This window comes from Triticum aestivum, chromosome 6B (genome assembly GCF_018294505.1).
Source record: "Triticum aestivum cultivar Chinese Spring chromosome 6B, IWGSC CS RefSeq v2.1, whole genome shotgun sequence".
NCBI classification, from domain to species: Eukaryota; Viridiplantae; Streptophyta; class Magnoliopsida; order Poales; family Poaceae; genus Triticum; species Triticum aestivum.
In genome coordinates, this window is record NC_057810.1 from 69,264,892 (window position 1) to 69,284,438 (window position 19,547).

Genomic DNA, 19,547 nt, shown 5'->3' on the forward strand with positions numbered 1-19,547 from the left:
CAAACGTCATCTATAACAAGGTGATTATACCGACAACTTTCAGGCTCACCGAAAAGTTTGACAAGTGACCGGATAGCTCGAGAGTGGGATTTGCTCCTCCGACGATGGAGAGTTATTCTTAGGGCCCTCTCGGTGTGGCGGCATCCATCATCGTCTAGGCTGACATAGGTGACTATGTCACAGGGATGCTGGAATATGTCAACGAGAAAGAAGAAAAAACCTGGTAACCGGAGCAACGATATAGTGAGCATGGTGATGACTCAGGAGGATATCGATGCACACTGGGTTTTGTAAAATATCAGGAAGCAAAGGGAACACCACATGATAACCAAAGGTTCACCCGAATATCATTCTTGTAATCATAGGGACCGATATGGATGTCCACGGTTCCGTTATCGGTCAATGAACAAAGGGGTTTCGTTCATGTCAATGAACAGCGAACCAATGGGGTCACAAGCTTAAGGTAATCATGATCTACTGAGTGTTAGTGGTACTGGAGTAATGAGAATATATTTGTGGAATTGTTCCATTAATATCCGGAATAGTTCCAAGAGGTTCCGGAAGCGTTTTGGGGTCATCGGAAGGGTTTCAGTGAATATCGGATAATACCGGGTATTAGCAATTAATATATATAGGTGGAAAATGTTTTTGGGGATATTAAATTATATATATAATGTTCTGAAAAAGTTTAAAATGAATATATATTTAATTTAATATCAACGGGCCTAAAAAAGCCAAGAGGTGGAAAGCAACTTGGGCCACAAGAGCCCAAGTGGGGAGAGGCGCCCCTTCCCTAAGGAAGGAGGCTGAATAGGAGTGGGGAGGAGTCCAACTCCTCCTCCCCTTGGTTGGACGCCCCAAGCAGGGGTTCCTTCCATGGTGGCAGCCCTCCCTCTCCCCTCTAACCTATATATAGTGGAGTTTTTGTGCCCAATTAGATACACAAGTTTTGGTGCCCAATTAGATATACAAGTTTTGGAGCCTCCTCTAGTTGATGTAATTCTAGTTCTCATTGGTACTAGTTGACTAATTGGAGCTATCCCTAGCCACCTCTAGCCCTAGCCGCCGTCGCACAAGGAGGAGGCATCGATGTCGGAACAAGTCAAATTCGGCATGGAGGACGTGTTGGTGGAGTTTGAGAGCAACCAAGCGGAGGAGGTGGCAGACAATAGGCCATTCTCGAGTTCACCCAGTCCAAGGCAGAGATGACGGCGAAGGGCAAACTGTCGCTTCGTCCATGGAGTCTGAGCAGCTTTTCACGGATGAGGATGACAAGGAGTAGGGGTCAATGTTTCGCCCGGTCGCCAATGACCACAAGGCCGGTGCCTCCGGTAAGGAGGTCGTCAATATTTCCGACAATGAGTAGTTTAGTTTGCTAGTTTGCTACTTTGTTTATGTACTTAGAACAAATAGATTTTGCATGACATTGTATGAAAATGGGGATATGAAAATGAGGAGTGTGGTTGCAATGTCTGAAAAATGAAGGGTGGCTGACACTGTCGTCTCAGACATGTGGAGTCTCACTTTTGATAGGTACGGTTGTAGATGCTTTGACTATGTTTATGACATTTCAATACGTCTGTATGCCACATAAATGATCATCGATACATCAAATGAATCTACTAACATGCAAAAAAAATCTTGACCATCCGAGAATATTTCACCTTACTTGAACAAGATCTGTTCAATAAAATTGTAATGCTACATCCTTTATCAATAAATATAAGTACCCGAGATGGAACCGAGAAGCATCCTTGTGCCTACAAGGATTAGCTGCTCTGCTACAATCGAGGGAGAGGAACCTCATTCCCTCCTTGCCCAAACAAATGACACCAACTTTGGTGATACGCATTTCCAACGCCGACCCTCAAACCGTCTGCATATGTCTGGACCGTGTTGTCCGGACCGCGGAAGCCATTTAACGCGGGCCTGCATCGGTCCGCAAGGCGGTCCAGATGCACTTTTTTCAGCAAATTGAAGAGAAAGTGGGGGAGCTTTGTGGGAGTCCGGACAACAGACACGTAGGACTCCGACACCACCGGCCCACCCAATCCCCCATCCCAGTCCCATTTTCTTTCACTCCACCCCTTCTTCCCCTTGCTTTGCATCCGCACCATCCACCTCGATCGTCGCTGCTCTACGCCTCGGGCTGCCACAGAACCATTGCCAGACGTCCGCAACTAGCACCGACGTGCCCGCTCACCTCTACGACGGCGCTGCACCCTGGAGCCGTTTGTACCTAGGTACACACCGCCCCGTGTCGACGACCTCCATTGCGGACAATGTTGGAAATATGCCCTAGAGGCAATAATATTGTATTATTATATTTCCATTATTCACAATTAAGAGTTTGTATTTCATGCTATAACTACTATGATCCTGGACTATGTGATTCAGTGGAAAACTCATATGCATGTGTGAAATGACAAACGGTAAACAATAGGTCCCGAGTCTCGCCTCTAAGACTGGGTCAAGTGTTGTTGGTGATCACGTTTTCCGGATCTTAGGATATCGTTGAGTGTAATGATAGTCCTAAAACAACATTGAGGGTATGACGTTAGAAGAACAATCATATTGAATCGACCCAAACTTGCCTGTTATACTTTGTGATTGTATCGTCTGGAATCATTTGTTATAACACGAAGTGTTAGCATGTGTTTTAGTTCCTCAGACCATGAGAGTGTCTCGATCACTCCTACCAGACGGTGGACTTTGGGGTTGCTCAAACGTCATCTATAACAAGGTGATCATACCGACAACTTTCACGCTCACCGAAAAGTTTGACAAGTGACTGGATAGCTCGAGAGTGGGATTTGCTCCTCCGCCGATGGAGAGATATTCTTAGGGGCCTCTCGGTGTGAAGAAATCCATCATCGTCTGGGCTGACAAAGGTGACTATGTCACAGGGATGCTGGAATATGTCAACGAGAAAGAAGAAAAACCCGGTAACGGGAGCAATGGTATAGTGAGCATGGTGATGACTCAGGAGGATAGCAATGCACACTGGGTTTTGTAAAGTATCATGAAGCAAAGGGAACACCACATGATAACCAAAGGTTCACCCGGATATCATTCTTGTAATCATAGGGACCAATATGGATGCCCACGGTTCCGCTATCGGACAATGAACAAAGGGGTTTCGTTCATGTCTATGAACAGCGAACCTATGGGGTCACAAGCTTAAGGTAATCACGATCTACTGAGTGTTAGTGGTAAGGGAGTAATGAGAATATATTTGTGGAATTGTTCCATTAATATCCGGAATAGTTCCAGGAGGTTCCGGAAGCGTTTTGGGGTCACCGGACGGTTTTCAGTGAATATCGGGTAATACCGGGTATTAGCAATTAATATATATAGGTGGAAAATGTTTTCAGGGATATTAAATTATATATATATATAATGTTCTGAAAAAGTTTAGAAAATATATATATATAATTTAATATCAACGGGCCTAAAAAGCCAAGAGGTGGAAAGCAACTTGGGCCACAAGGCCAAAGTGGGGAGAGGCGCCCCTAAGGAAGGAGGCCGAATAGGAGTGGGGGAGGAGTCCAACTCCTCCTCCCCTTGGTTGGCCACCCCAAGGAGGGGTTCCTTCCATGGTGGAAGCCCTCCCTCTCCCCTCTAACCTATATATAGTGGAGTTTTGGTGCCCAATTAGATACACAAGTTTTGGAGCCTCCTCTAGTTGATCTAATTCTAGTTCTCGTTGGTCCTAGTTAACTAATTAGAGCTAGCCCTAGCCACCTCTAATCCTTATAATTAGAAGCCTCCTGTGGTTCTAATCTCCTCCCTCTGATTCTCCAGTGATGATTAGCTCTGGTCGGCGAAGTACTGCCTGATCATGAAGACCGTACACTTGCAACCAAGTAGAGAGGTCATGCTTTCGGCCTTCCGTCCGAGGGATTGTTCGAGGGCGATTCAAGGGATCGTTTTCGGCGCTCGAGGGACTCCAAGTACGATCTACATCGACTCGTCTACTTCCACTGCACTCCCGTAGTCGGTAACGATCATTGATCCAAAGCCGTTATGCATCTTCAAATTGTTCTTGGGTGATCGTAGGGCGAAATTTTTGTTTTCTACTACGTTTCCCAACCGTGGCATCATGAGTGGTTCTACGAGTAGATGCAGGTTTCGATCTAGATCACATGTGATAGTGAGCGTGATGTTCTTGCTATTCTTCCCTCGAGTGTTGCTTTGGTTCAGTTCATTGACGGCATGGTATCGCTTTCTACAAGGTTCTAACAATCGTTTGGCTCTGGCTGTCGATGATCTGCTAACAGTTCCTTGGACTTCACCATAGTCAAGAATAGTGAACCGTCGCGTGCACAAGAGGGCAATGAATATGGATGATCTTCTAGGGGGTCACGCGTATTAGATGAAATTTAGTGTGGGGGAACGAGATTTTTAATTAAGTCTCTTCTTTCACACACCCCGAAAGTTAATCTAGCAATAAGGATTATCACTTTATGGTGTGCACGTAGGTAGCTAGGTTTATCCGGAAACCCTAGAAGCAACGTAATTAAAATTTTCCAAACCGATTAGAGGACGTCTAACTTGGTTTTGCAGGGTTTGCATATGATGTGGTATAGCCTTCATCGTGATAATGAGTTTGTGTACAAGATGGTTATATGTTGTAATGTCAAGTGACCTGCGCGTCACGACATGATGGCTGGAGCCACGAGATTGCCACCTTAATGTAAATATAATAGAGATAGGTTACAAGTGATGGTGGCAAGACGTACACAGAGGACCCCAACGAGAAGAAGGTGTACCAGGCGCGGGACGAGGAGCTATAGTTTCGTGCCATGGCAAAATTTCAATTTTTGTGCCACGACAACGTTTTCTGAAACGACCGCTACAACAATTTTTTCTGAGATTGCCGCCATGGCAATTTTTTTGAAATGTTTTCCACGACAACAAAATATTTGCCGTCACGTTGCTTCAACTGGAGATTGAGGACGATCATAGAGAACTCTTGGTACCCAGGGCTATACCATATCATGCTATTATGAATTGCTTGAGATGTTTATCCCTTTGTTGTTTGCACCCTTTGATTGCGCAGTAGTCAAATTATTAATTAGGGTGATCCCTCACAGTAAATATCAAGTTAAAAGGTGCTCTTCTCAGTGTTGCAATCTTCTATAACACGTAGCATTCCAGAGTATGTGATGTCCACATGAGTACAAATGGGACGTGAGGTGTAAGACGGGGACGATCAGACCACGGGTGCAGATAGGACTCGGTTATCTTGAAGTTCTAGCTGAATCGTTCTGATCTCAAAGCACGAAGCATCGAAAGATGAATAAGAGTCATATGGAGATATGATCGGCAAGAGTTTGCCCACCGGTCAAAATTCTCGTCATCAGTGATGTTCACATCAATGAGTGAGAACTAGATTTGGATCTTGAATCACCTAAAATCAATTACGAGAGATATTGATTTGAGTCGGAGCATAATTATGGATTAATTTAGTTTAATCACTAGTGCAAATTAATTATGAACTATGTCTATGTGTAGTTTGCATTATTGTTGTAGAATTATGACTCACAATTCCGCCTTTGTTGTTGAAATTGATTGGCTATTACTTATCTGGTTGAATCTTTATGATTGAGAGGATTGTCCTCTAAGAATGCAAAGAAAGATTTTGTCCTATTGCATGCTTACAATACTCTCTTGCTAATGCTATGGATGATGAGACTCACGTCCTTCGACCCAAAAGCTAGAACTGCATTGCAGTTTGATTGCTTTTGAGAAACCCGAACTTCAAAAATGTTTGGGATAGTTATGTGATATTCTTGGAATTGAAAATTGTTTTCAGAAACAAACAAAGGTTAAAGATATGTGATATCTAAAGGAGTGTTATATTTGCAAGATCTAGTGAAGTGTTCAACTATGTTTAAGATTAAAATGTGTAAGAACCGGAAGAGCGCCAGTCATGAGTTGATGGCGAGAACTTAAAGAGAAAGAACAAAACCAAAAGGTGTAACAAGATTTACAAGCATATGGAAGTTCGGGGGCTCACGCCACTCTTAAAAGGTTAGATGATTCTTCTGTTGAGTGGGAGAAATGTTGAACGTAAAACTATAAGAAGTTTAGAGCCGGAAGGAAAAAGAAGACTAGCATGTCCACCTCAGGTATGAATGCCATACAAGTTATAAGATGCAGAGAAAGTCAGTCAAGTAAAGTGTGATTCTTGATAATTGTGATTAAATTTTTAAACACTAAAATCTTCAGGGATTGTGGTTAAAAGTTGATCACAAGGATACTGACTCGATTGCATGTTGTTGCGAATCGATGCAAGAATTACTACGGCCTAATGACCAACAAATTAATGAGGTTAAAATATGTGTTGAAAATTTTGTAATAGTTATGATACTTTTTCATCAAACATTACCTCTGAATTTACTATCATAATTCATTTAGAGTTTCATACACTCTAACCCATTGCATAGGAGTTGCAAAGAGGTTGTTCACGAGAGAACAATAGTTGTTCAATGCAATGAACAAAAGGGCCCTACTCCTATTGTGAATAGGATTTAAGTTATGAATATTGATGATATGATTGAACATGCATACCACTGTCGCTAAATGTCACAAGACTAAAAGAATACCACATATGTGTGGCACTGCATTTAGTCACATTGGAGAAACCCGCATGGAGAAATTCTTATGGATTTTGGAGTCACATGATTACGAATCATCTGACACTTGCAACTTTCGTCCAATAGTGAAGTAAACAAAAATACCGTTCACATGCCATAAAGAACGAGCAACAAAAAAATTGGAAATATGCATATTGATGTATGTAGTCCAATAAGTGTTGTTGCAAGCAGCGGATTTATCTACCTTCAAGGATGACTCAAGTAGATATTTATATTTACTAACTGAGACATAAATCCGGATATTTTGGAATGTTTCAAAAAGATTTTTAGTATGAAGTGGAAATTATTATAACAAGAAAATTATGTTTCTACAATTGGATTGAAGAAAAAAGAATATTTGATTTACAAATTTAGTGAATGACTGATGAGCTATAAAGAATTCTATAGCTTGCACCTCCTAGAAACACTACTGAGAGTAGAGTGTTTTGACTAGATGTAATCAAGCTATGTATGACATGGTGAGGTCAGAGATGACATTGATTGTTCCACCAATATACTTTTAAATTGATGCTTTAGAGACTATGACTTTTACACTGAAAAGAGTGTCATCAAATATATTGAAATAAGTGTGCTACTTTTTAGGTAATCACAAATTGTTGGGTATTCCTCAATCACTATGCCAAGGCAAAGTGTTTTGTCATAGAGTGCGGAAATTTTGAAGAAAATTTTTTCTGCAAAAGAGTGAGTGGGAGGATAGTGCAATTCAATAAGATTACAGAATCCTCGTGATCAGGTCAAAGAAAAGAAACACTAGAAGTGGTTCTGGAATCTTTTACTGTGACCGATACAGAAGCCTCTACATGTATATAGAGATCTCCGTCGAACATGCAGCCGAACTATCTAGGTTGAAAAAAATTCACACATACCTTCAGGGTATGCAGACAAAATATTGTTGAATCAAACAATCCTATGATACACAGAGAAGCGTTGATGGGCCCTGACTCCAGAATGGGCTATATGCAAAAATGATTTGAGATAGTTTCCATACATATAATTCAAGTTTAGACCTTGATAGACCCTTTGAAAGACTTAAAGTCTAAAGTGTAGTGATGGTATCGTATGCGCTCATACTCCTTTCCTTACTGCAAGATGATCTGCTCTTGTCTCGTCTATTGCTGCAAGATGGTGGCCCTGTGATGCATAGAGCTTCCCCCTCTAGTTCTGGCATTCTGCAGTATAGTCCACTGATATACCCCGTTCCTTTGATACCGATGCATATGTAGCATAGATCTAATGTAAGTCTTGTGAGTACCTCGGATGAGTACTCATGGATGCTTTGCACCCCTTTTCTTCTACCCGGTTGCTGCGATCAGGTGATGGGGCCCATGAGCTAGAGGATTCCGAGCTTGCTACTACGTGGAGTTCGACATCGACGAGTAGTTCAGAGGTCCTAGGCAGGAGGCCTGCACCTTTTCGATCTAGAATCGTTGTTTGTTTTCACCTTCTTAAGGCACCCTTGTATTTGTCTGTAAGACAGACCTAACTCTTGATGTAATTTGGGGTCCTACGACCCAGGCTTGTAATATTTTGTTCTTTGTATAAATTTGAGTCGTAGAGTCGTGGTTTGATATTATAGCGTGAGTCATTGATCTTGATCTTGATCGTGCATGCTGCGTGGATGTTTAGTGCACGATTAATTTAGGGGGCGTCACACATTCGGACGTGTCCATGGGAATTTAGTGTGTCTATTTTGATGTAATGCGTAGGAGATGCCTTTACGACAAGAATGTGTGGAGAACAATAATTATAGCTGGGAACAACAAAAAAACCTCGGGCAAAGCCGAATCCTCTGACTTCCACGAGGAATTTCTTGTGTAAAAAAGGGAAGGCAAGTTAGACTTTTGGAGATTGATAGGGATCTTTTGAAAAGGTTAAAATGAGGCTTTTAAAAACTAAAATAAGTCTTTTCAAAACTGAAATGGATCTTTTGAAAACTGAAGTTACTTTTTTAGAAATTGAAATGAGCATTGTTCATGAAATTAGAGTGAAAGGAAAGTCAAGTTACTTCCCTTCCTAAGTCAGAGGATCCGGCTCCAACTCAGACAGTCACGGAAACTTGCATCACTCATGATTCATATTTTTTTGTTTGTTTGTGAACCCATGAAGTACTGGCATCGAACAAGGTTCCTAGCCCAAATATGTACCATAAATAAATGGTTTTGCTAATTTCCATCCGACTGAAAACAATTCATTTTCAGTCGGATATTGTATCCGTTCGATCCATACACATCTATTCGTGCGTGCTCGCTTGGTTATTTGTTTTAGCGGCCCACTCATGTGTCATGTGTTTATGGGTTGCCGTTAACCCGTGCCGCTGGCTGTTTTCCCTTCGATTCTGAAACTTCTCTATTAGCTCTGTAGCTTGTCTTCTTTTTGCACCTTCGTCAGCGGCAGTTCAAGCAATACATTAAGAGCATGGGAGAGAGAGAAATACATGGGTGATTTACATTCCGAGCTCTACATCTCTCATTACTTGAGCATTTGGTTGATGTTCTCGTTCACTGCGCTTAGAGGTGCTCTTCCAAGTGGTTTGCACATGTTGTTCTGCCTTTCCTGTATTCCTTATTCCTTTTCTAGATCTTGGTTCATAGATTTTTGAGCTCTCACCCGCCAATCCTAGCTAGGTTTATGTTCATGTGTTTGCCTTGTTTTGTAGCTCTTCTAATCCGTTGGAAGGACCCCTTGCTTGAAGTTTAGGTTGTCGTGGTTGGCTCATTTGGAGTTTGCTCTTCCCAGCGGTTTGTTGTTGTTCTTCATCCATTACTGTATTATCTAGATCAGTGAGCTATGGTCCTCCATTTTTTTGTTCCCATCCTTGTGTTTTGCATCTGGCTTGTCGTCCATAAGTTGATAGGTAGGTGCTTTGTGCTTGTCATGTATAATGTTGGGGCAATTCTAGGTGTACTGTATGCAAAATCTCCTCAGTGGAGAGTTGGATTTAGCTTTCTAAGGTTATTAGTTATTTATCTAATTATTTCACATCTTGAAACTTTTACTGGTTGTTGATCTGTAATTTTTTGTTGTTGTTTTTCTATAAATTCAGTGAGTTGTCTCCGAAATTTCTGTTTGGTTAAAGTCCACAACATTTTAAAGTTACTATGTTGTACCTTATGAATGAATTGTAGTCCGAGAGTATCTTTGTAAGTCTTTTAGTGATTATTTGCATTATTACCTCTGCATCTTCTAATTGGTTGTGCAGGTTTGTGATGTGACCATCTTTATTGAGAGTTGCAAAAACGTCTTATATTTAGTCACATAGGTAGATTTTTTTATGTTAGGTTTGGTTCAGTTTTTGAAGTTCAATGATATGATGATATAAGCAGTTATGATTTGTGCTTCCTCTACTAAGGTTGTAGTATGATAGATGTGCTTCACAAATCATGACCAGTTTACTCTAGAGTTTCTCTATAGCTAGGTTTTATTTGTGTTATCCATGTAGTGATTTAGTTAATTTTTCAGTCCTACTTTTCATTTCTGATCATTTTTGTAGTTGCTTTACGTACCCCACCCCCCAAACACACACATATGTACTGTAAATTGATCAATCGCTTCATGTAATTTGTGCGTTTGTGTAATGCAGTTATCGAGTTTGTCTACATTATTGAGTTTGCACACATAGTTGAATTGTTGAGGCTACATGTTTCGAGCTCTCTTACTGTGTTTCTTCATGTTTCTTACTATTTGTGGGATGATGTAATTTTTTTGCCCCCACATGTAATCAAATGAATCATTTGATTGTATACTCTTCAACTGTCTCTTTATTCGCTAGTTTTCCTTTTGTTGTGGTATGTTTTGTACTACTTTTCAGGGGACTTTCTGTTCCACGTGAGTTGTAGCTTATGTAGGGGGTTAGTGTAATAGAAATGGGTAGATTCCAGAAGCTTGGGAGAAGCTTGGGGAGAAGGGCATTATTGTCTCTTCTTCATATGGAAGTGTTGATTCAGCATCAGATTAATCTTTTGCTATGTTTGAGATACTTTATACTTTCGATGAAGTTTGGTAATAGATATGAATTATTTAAAAAACATGCATTGCGTGTATGCATTTAATAGTACTAATGTACACATTTACTAGTACTCTACAAGTAAATGTGTATTATTGGAAAGGAAATTAATTGCAAGTTGATAAGGTAGAATATCATTTGTTCATTAATTATGAGATTAGCACGAACATTCATATTTGGTATGATATTAATTGCGCATTAAAAAATTTGAGAGCTCACCATTGTTATAGATATAGATAGAGATAGAGATAAGCATGAGTTAGATTATTATAAGAAGGTCCACCATTACCAGACATTTGAAGCAACTACACACAATGGCAAGAGCACTTGCGATGATGCTACTCATGGCCATCGCGCTGACCACTACTATGTCAGCGACGAGCGCCATGGACATCACAGATAAGGATCTGGCGTCGGTGGAGTCCTTGTGGGCGTTGTATGAGCGCTGGTGCGAGAACCACAGGGTGGAACGCGAAATTGGCGACAAGACTCGACGCTTCAATGTGTTCAAGGAGAATGCACGCATGATCCACGAGTTCAACCAACAAGATGTGCCCTACAAGCTAAGCCTCAACCTCTTCGGCGACATGACCGATGAAGAGGTAGACCGTACTTACGGTCGCTGCTCCAACATCAGGTCCAACGGCCGGAAGCGCCGGCATCAGGATCGGCTCACGCAAGGATCCATCATTGCCCGCGAAGACCTCCCAGCTGCCGTGGACTGGCGCATGATGGGATACGACCAACGTCCGTCAGCAGTGACGAACGTGAAGCGTCAGGGGACCTGCGGGGGCTGTTGGGCCTTCGCGGCGATAGCGGCGGTGGAGGGCATCAACTCCATCAGGACCCGAAACCTAACGTCATTATCTGTGCAACAACTTCTAGACTGCGATAAGGGGAATGAGGGATGTCGTGGCGGCAACGCGGAAGGGGCCTTCGAGTACATTATCCACCATGGGGGCATCGAAATAGAGGCCGAGTATCCGTACGTTGGCCATGAGCATGGCCGCTGTTCGGTGCCCAAGCAGAGCCGAAACACCGTCGTCACCATTGACAGCTACAAACAAGTGCCGCCCAATGAGGTGGCACTGATGCAGGCAGTGGCGGCCCAACCCGTCGTCGTGGCACTCGATGCTAACTCGACAGCCTTCCGACGCTATGGGGGAGGCGTCTTCGTGGGACCGTGCGGGACAGACCTAAACCACGAAATGACAGTGGTGGGCTATGGCACTACCAATGAGCAGGACTCGAAGAAACGCATGGATTACTGGATCGTAAAGAACTCATTGGGGCCTGAATGGGGTGAAAATGGCTACATCCGCATAGCACGCGACGTCAACAGTCAGGCCGAGGATGGGTTGTGTGGCATCCTCATATATGCATCGTACCCGGTGAAGTTCAAAAGGAAAGGCGTGAATGATGTCATGAAGATAGTGTAACAAATGCGTATAAAGATTTGAGAGTTCTTTCAACATACATGTTCCAGACATATATATGGACCCTTCATTTTATTATCGCACAATAATATTACCTTTATCATTGGGAAGGTAGGATGATGCATGTCTATGATTAGTATATAATGATTATATGGACCACAATATTATGGGAATGTTTTATGGGAGCGTTTTTCTCAGCGAGCGTCAAATTTGTCATGCCAAACCAACTAAAGTTGCCATGGCAACTTTGTCGGATTTGCCATGATTGGAGGAGAAAACTGACATATAGCACAAAAAAAAGCCGAAAAATGTCATGTTTCGCAGAAAAAATGTCCTTCGTTCGAGCTTTGAGGGTGTCCGCTGGGAGGCCCAAAAATTCAGACGTTCGCTAAAACAAGGAAAATAATATCTTTATTAAGAACACGACACTAGATTAGAAAAGACATAACAATGTCCAGTTAATGCTATCTCTATCTTCCAATTTTGGTTGCCTATAATAACTTACAGTATTAACACATACTTCTTTCGTTCCAAAAATAAGTGTCTTAACATTAGTATAATTTTATATTAAAGTTAGTAGTACAAAGTTGAGACACTTATTTTGAGACGGACGGAGTACAACATATGCTAGTACAAGAAAGATTCTTAGTTATACAATATCAAATACTCTCTCTGAAAAGAAATATAAAAGTGTTTAGATCACTACTATTTCCTAATGGAGGGAGTACTACCTCCGTCCTGATTTATTAGGCCACCTCGTATTTTGGATCATAATTTTAACAAATACAATATAAATTATGCATAGAAAAATAAAATCATTGGAAGCTACATTCAAATACGAATCGAACAATATAATTTTTTGTGACATGAATTAACATCTTGCTAGTCAAACATATGGTCAAATTATGACCGAAAATACGATGAAGACTAATAAACTCATATGGAGGTAGCAAAATTTAGATTGTGAAAACACTTAAAAGCATTTGAGGCCCTAAAAAATCTGACGTTAATACACAAATAAGATTTCACATGTCATTACCGGAAAGAATGTGTATGCCAAGTGTATTGTTATTTGCCCTGTCTGCCAAAAAAAAAACAATGCACGGGTCTTTGCTGAGTCAACCCAACAAAACACTCGACAAAGATTGCGGTGAGCACTCAGCAAAGCCGGTGCCATGTGTCCCTTGCCACCACAAGTGATGGTGCTGTTATAATGAGGCGAGTTTGTCAGAGCATCTCATGTTGAACACTCGGCAAAGAATTTATTATCTTTTCCAGATGTTGAAAATATTTGCCGAGTACCCGACATATAACAGTCACCATTTTTTTAAACATTCCTTTCCTTTCTTTCCCAAAAATTTAGAGTACTCGACGACCCGTTTGTCAAGTGTTGTGGGGCTTTTGTCGAGTATTTACGGCACTCGGCATAAAATAGATTCTAATAGTAGTGTGCGTGTGTGTATTTTATGTACATAAATATATTTGTTAAATACTTAACTTATGGCCTCTATGTGATGCGCACAGTATTTTACTTTGTTATACTATATAAGTGCAGTGATTGACTGGGCCGGCCTAACAACCTGTACGGATACTGTAGTGCAAAAATATGCAAAAAAAAACATCAAGGACCCGCTAGGAATCAAACACAAGACGCTGAATTCGTGAGTCCACGGTGCTAACCAAGGGACCACCGAGGATTCGTGTCTACATAGCAGCGCGAAGACTTAAGATCAACAGCAACAACAGATCATTTTTTTTTAAACAAACAAATGTGTTTAGAAATGAATACTTCTTGAAACGAGACCACTTTTAAACTTCATGAACGAATTTTCAAAACCTCATCTTTTTAAATGCGACCATTTTTTAAATCTATGATCAAATTTATAAAAATTGAACACAAATTGAATCATTGAGCAAATTTTGAAATTCCAAATAAAAAATTTGAAAACATGAACATTTTCTGAAAATCCTCGAACAAAAATTGAAAAGGGGGACATTTTTTGAAAAACATGATGTTTTTTCAAAAAAATATTAACAATTTTAGTGGGAGTAACCTTTTTTTGAAAATTCAGTATTTTCTTTGAGTGAGAACATTTTTTCAACAAACTTTGTAAATTTGATCATTTTTTGTAAAAAGTGAACAAAACTTGAAATTCCAAAAGGTTTTTTAAAAGCACGAATTGTTTTGAAATTTGATATTTTTTGTTATTTTTTTACAAATTTCGAAGATATGAACTTTTTGGAAAAAGTTTTTAAAAAAAATTCCAAAGATTTTTACATAACACGCTTTTTGTCGACATTCCATGCATTTTTTTTGAAGAAAAAAGACTTTGAAAATTCTGAATTTTTTAGATGATTTAGAAATTGACAATTTTCAGACAAGAAAAGAGAGAGAGAAAGAAACAGGAAAGAGAAAGAGGAAAAAACATAAAAGAAGCAAAACTTAGTTCAGGAACCTGCTAGAAGGTTTCTGAAACTGGGAGAAAGGAATGGGTTAAATGGGCCGGCCCAAGTGCGCTGTGGGTGTTGAGGCATGTGCGTTTGGTCGTCCGTTCTTGCAAAATGCGATAGATACGCACTCCCTCAAGATTCAGTCCCAAGCCCACGGGAACACGTTTTCCACCCGGCCACCCTTCCCATCTCAAACCCAAAACGTTCTCTTTCCGACATCTGTCATAAATAAACATACACACCAAACACCAGACTCCGTGCCATCATCGGCATTTCCTATTCGGCGCCTTACTGCACATTTAGCAAACAAGTGCACAGCCCCATCAACGCAGGGCCGGCCCATTGGCCATTTTTCTCTTAAATTGCAAAAAAAGGTGCGACTGGCCTTAATCGAACCTCCAATCTCTTCCTCAAGTATAACTTGAGGTAACCACTCGGATAACTTGGCTCTTGAAACTTTTTTTTATGATTTATTCTTTTTAAGCTCACGGAAAGCCCCTGTTTTTTTCGGCCCCTGGGCAGTTTCTGATTCACAGAAAGCCACTGTTTTTTAGACCAGTTTTTGTTTATTTTTTCTTTCCCTTTCCTGTTTATTTTCTTCAGTGTTTTTATTTTTTCCTTTTCCTTTTTATTTACTCTTTTTTTTCAAAATGCTTGAACTTTTTAAAATTCGATTAACCTATTTTCAGATCAACGAACTTTTTTCAAATTTGATGGTTTCTTTTCAAACTTTAGGAAAATTTTCAAAATCGACGAACCTTTTTCAAAAAATTATTTCTTTCAAAATAGATTAACCTTTTCAAATTTGATGAACTTTTTTCCAAATTCATGAACTTTTCTGAAGTTTGTGAAACAAATTGAAATCTGCAAAACTTCTTGATTTTCTTGCTGTTCTCTTAGAAAAAGTTCATACTTTCATAAAAGTCAATGGTTGACCGGTCTGCGACTGGTCAGACACGATCCGACCAACAAAAAAGAATGTGATCGAGCGACCAGTGAGAGATTGCCTTCTTCTTGGGCTAGCCCATGAGCAGGGCGCATGGGTGCCAGCAAACCTATTCGGGCGTTTAAGGCGCTGAACGAGATGCTCCCATCATCATCATCCTTGCACTTTTTTTTGTAATGCTTGGCTTCAGCTGATGGATCACACGCGAGCATCCATCTGTCATCCATGCAACGCGTGTCTTTGTCTCCCACGTGGTCGCTGCTTGCTGCTCGCTATAATGCGTTTCTGCAGCAAAGTCTTTGTTGAAAAAAAAACCCTGTAACAAGACCTCTGTTGCAAAAAAGAAAGTTGCAACGAAACCTTTGTTGCAAAATAAATTAATTGCAACAAGACCTTCATTGCAAAAAATTTAAATTACAATAAGACCTCTGTTGCAAAAGAAAAAACTGTAACAAGACTTTTGTTGCAAAAAGTCTGCAACTTGATTATGTTGCAAAATTTTCTGCAGCATAACCTGTCTGCAACACGGCATGTGTTGCAATGATAAAAGATGACACTCGGCCACTCAATCTGCCATATCCCATGGCTCGCGATTAAAATGATCCGGCGGCCTACGCGTAGCAGCGCCTTTTTTCTTTGAGAAAATATCCTTGCAAATCTTCAGTGTGTTGTGCGGACCGGCGAAAGGAAATCACGGACGCGTTCTCTCCCATCCCAACTCCAAGCCCAAGCCCAAACCCGCGTTCTCTTCTCCTCCATACGCGCCATCCCTCAAAGATTCAAGATTTCAGGCACTACAAAAGGCGGCAGAACGCGCGCGCGTTTTCGATCCACCAATCCCAAACCCGCCGCCGGCGCCTCCCAGATCCCGAACCCTAGCCAGCACCCCGCCGGCCGCCAGCTTCGATGACCCATGGCCTCCACCCCCATCCTTCCCATGGGCTGCAGGTTCAGCCCCTCCGACGCCGACCTCATCTCCTTCTACCTCCGCCCCATGATCGCGAGCGAGCCCCTCCCTGAGCCCGCCGCCAGGTTCCTGCACACCGCCGACGCGTACGCCGCCGACCCATCCTCCCTCGTCTCTGGCCTCCTGCCTGCGGTCCTGCTGGCGCCCAGGACCGGGGCGGAGAGGCGTTGCTGGTACTTCTTCGGCCCCGCCAAGGCCCTGTCCGGGCACGACAAGCGCAGGTCCCGGGCCGTCGCCGGCGGGAAGGGCACGTGGCATGCCGAGAAGGGGAGGGTGGCCGTTCTCGACGGCGAGGGACGCGGCGGAGTCGTCGGGTACAAGCAGAGTTTCAGGTATAAGCCCAGCGATGCCGACGGATCCGTGGAGGCCGTGTGGCTCATGGTGGAGTTCCGTGTGGCTCATGATCAAGGAGATGACGAGAAAGGCGAGACAGTTCCAGTTCTTTGCAAGGTCTACCAGAGCCCGCGCAAGCCCCGATCTGCGTCGATCTCGACGTCGCCGGCATACAAAAGGGAGAGGAAGAGGAAGGCCAGGGACGACTCAGCTCCGGCGACGACTGTCAAGCGGCGGCTGCTTGTCCCCCCTGCTGCACCAATTCTGCCGTCGGCCGTCGAGCCACAGCCAGACCTGAACAACTGCTCGGATGGCGTCTCAGTGGACCAGCTTCTTGATGATCTCATGTCCGTCCTCACGCCTGATCAAGTCCTGGGTGACTTCTTGATGCCTGTCCCTGAATCAGAGGTCAATTGCAGCTTCTCCATGGGCAACCACGCCGGTTCCGCGGCGAGAAGCTACTGTGACATGGTACTCCAGGACGAAGCTGGTGCTGGTGCACGCACGCCTTTTCATCAGAATTCTGATCAAATCCTCCTGGGTGACTTGTTGATGCCTGTCGTCTCTGAATCAGAGGTCAATTACAGCTCCTCTATGTCCGACCATTCTGGTTCCATGGTGAGAAACTACGAGACCGTCCTCCATGGTGGTTCAGTCACCCCCCTTCTTGATAATTCTGATCAATTTGACTTGTCGATGCCCATCATCGAGCCACTGCCCACTGACTTGCAGACCCAGACAGCAATGCTAAATTATTTCAGCTTCCTGCCGTGTGCCCCGTATGCTGGAATTTGTGATTCTTGGACAGGAGGCGACACCACGGACGATGAAGCGGCCTCAGTCAGCTGGTACGGCTCCGCTCCAAGCTCACCGGCAATTCCTACTGAGTGGATGATGCAATCACCATTTGCCACCCCATATCTATTCTGAAGCTGACCAGCTTCATGTTCTGTGTGTTTATTCGCTATCCCGATACATGCAACCGCCGTTTACCCCAAGGATAGAATACACGTTTTGTAGCTTGTACCAAGGTTCAAGACCTTGATGAGTTTTTGACTTATAATGATCTGGTTATGTATGTCAGGATACATTCTTAAGTATTGGCTGAAAGATTGGTATGTGTATTGTCATCTTTAACTGAATTTAGATGTTCTATTATTCAGCATGTGCTTGCTTGTGTGATTTCCTATGTTGTAAACTGCAATTAATCTCTTTTAGCTGCTGCCTTCAATCCAACAGCTGACTCATGCACTTGGGATCCTTTCCTGTATAGGGTTTGGGTCTTAATTAGAGTTCAATGCTTTTCTAACAGCGGAGGGAGAAATTGATGAAATTGAACTCATAGAAAAGGAAAACTATGAAATTGACTAGTCCTATTTACAGTTTCACATTGTTTTAGCTAACTCTTTCAGTACATCTAACATTTCATATCAGGATTCCTTGTTCCATAATTCTCGAACCATATGACCATGGAATGAATATTGGACAAAGTCACACAGATTATCTCGGTCTTAGAAATAGTTTCTCTCCGTATCACTCATGTGATATTTCCATCTCATTGGAATTTTGTGAAACTGTAGTAACTATTAAAATAGTTTTTCAACGTTTTGTTTTCTCCTTGAACAGGCAAAGGCGCCTATTGTAATGGGCAAAAGATTCATGTCAGTCTGACAGACAAGATAGCCCTTTTCCCTCGTATACAACTGTACAAGAACGATATGTGCACACCAGTGTGTGCCTGCCATGAAAATCTTACAGTGATCATAGAACCAAGGTATCTGTTCATTTAAGTACTTCAGTATGCAGTCATAATTCATGTAATTCAGATAGTTCATGCAGCAGATGTGAGCCAATATAAATTTGTTCAAGGAATTCACAGACGTTTGTAGGGTAAGTGAATCTTCCCCTGATTAACAAGGAAAAGTATACTGAGTAGGATGGCTTTTTTTTTCCTTTCATTCTTTCAGTTTTATAAATTTCTGAAATGTATTTATCACGCATGCACCCAATTTTCTCCTTTATGCTGTTTCTCTTATCCTTATTCTTTGAAATATACTTTCTTTTAGGGAGTACGAAGACTAGGCTCCGCTGCTGCTGATATGCTCCATGATCCTTTTTACCCTATGAATTAGATTTTATTAAATAATTATCAGTTTGATAAAAAATGGGACTGGCTTATTTTCTTATTTTCAAACCTCATGGCATTTTTATCCGGGTAATGTTTTTTCATGTCTTGTGTTACTAGAGTACCTGAATGGACTGCCCGATATTTCTATGAAAGATACATGGAATTTTTACTGGTCTAGCACTAAATACTCCACAAAAAGAATTTACCTTCAGTTTGCTGGTAATCCACCTGATGCTGCCAAACCCTTTCACTGGATATGGAAATCCAGCTGTCTGCATAAACAGAAGTTCTTCTTTTGGCTTCTCCTACAAGACAGATTGAACACAAGGGACCTACTTACCAAAAAGAACTTCTATGTGGAAAACAACAGATGTGTTTTGTGTGATGATGAACCTAATGAGGATTATATCCACCTATTCTTTTCATGCGATTTCAGTCAAAACTTCTGGATTGCTCTGGGCTTTGAATGGAATGCAGATTCGACTATATTTGATATGTTGATGGAGGCCAAAAACAGAATTACAATCAAATGTTCCAAAGAATGTTTGATTGCACGTTGCTGGGACCTATGGAAACACAGGAATGGCATCATCTTTGATCACAAGCAAAGAAACTTAGAAT

At 41.8% G+C, this 19,547-nt stretch overlaps 2 protein-coding genes across 2 annotated transcripts; both read left to right on the top strand.

The window, feature by feature from the left end:
• The first annotated feature begins 10,979 nt into the window (after positions 1-10,979).
• LOC123133521 (ervatamin-C-like) lies at positions 10,980-12,216 on the top strand. The gene has a single exon (XM_044552998.1). It carries the CDS (start codon positions 10,980-10,982, stop codon positions 12,102-12,104), a length of 1,125 nt encoding a protein of 374 aa, XP_044408933.1. The 3' UTR covers positions 12,105-12,216.
• Positions 12,217-16,326: 4,110 nt separating this feature from the next.
• On the top strand, positions 16,327-18,041 carry LOC123133522 (uncharacterized). The gene has a single exon (XM_044552999.1). The coding sequence runs from the start codon at positions 16,412-16,414 to the stop codon at positions 17,726-17,728; it is 1,317 nt and encodes a 438-aa protein (XP_044408934.1). The 5' UTR covers positions 16,327-16,411; the 3' UTR covers positions 17,729-18,041.
• Positions 18,042-19,547: the final 1,506 nt, after the last annotated feature.

What these genes read in the sequence shown, in the direction of transcription:
- LOC123133522 (XM_044552999.1), top strand. Translation starts at nt 16,412, where the DNA reads ATGGCCTCCACCCCCATCCTTCCCATGGGCTGCAGGTTCAGCCCCTCC.
- LOC123133521 (XM_044552998.1), top strand. Translation starts at nt 10,980, where the DNA reads ATGGCAAGAGCACTTGCGATGATGCTACTCATGGCCATCGCGCTGACC.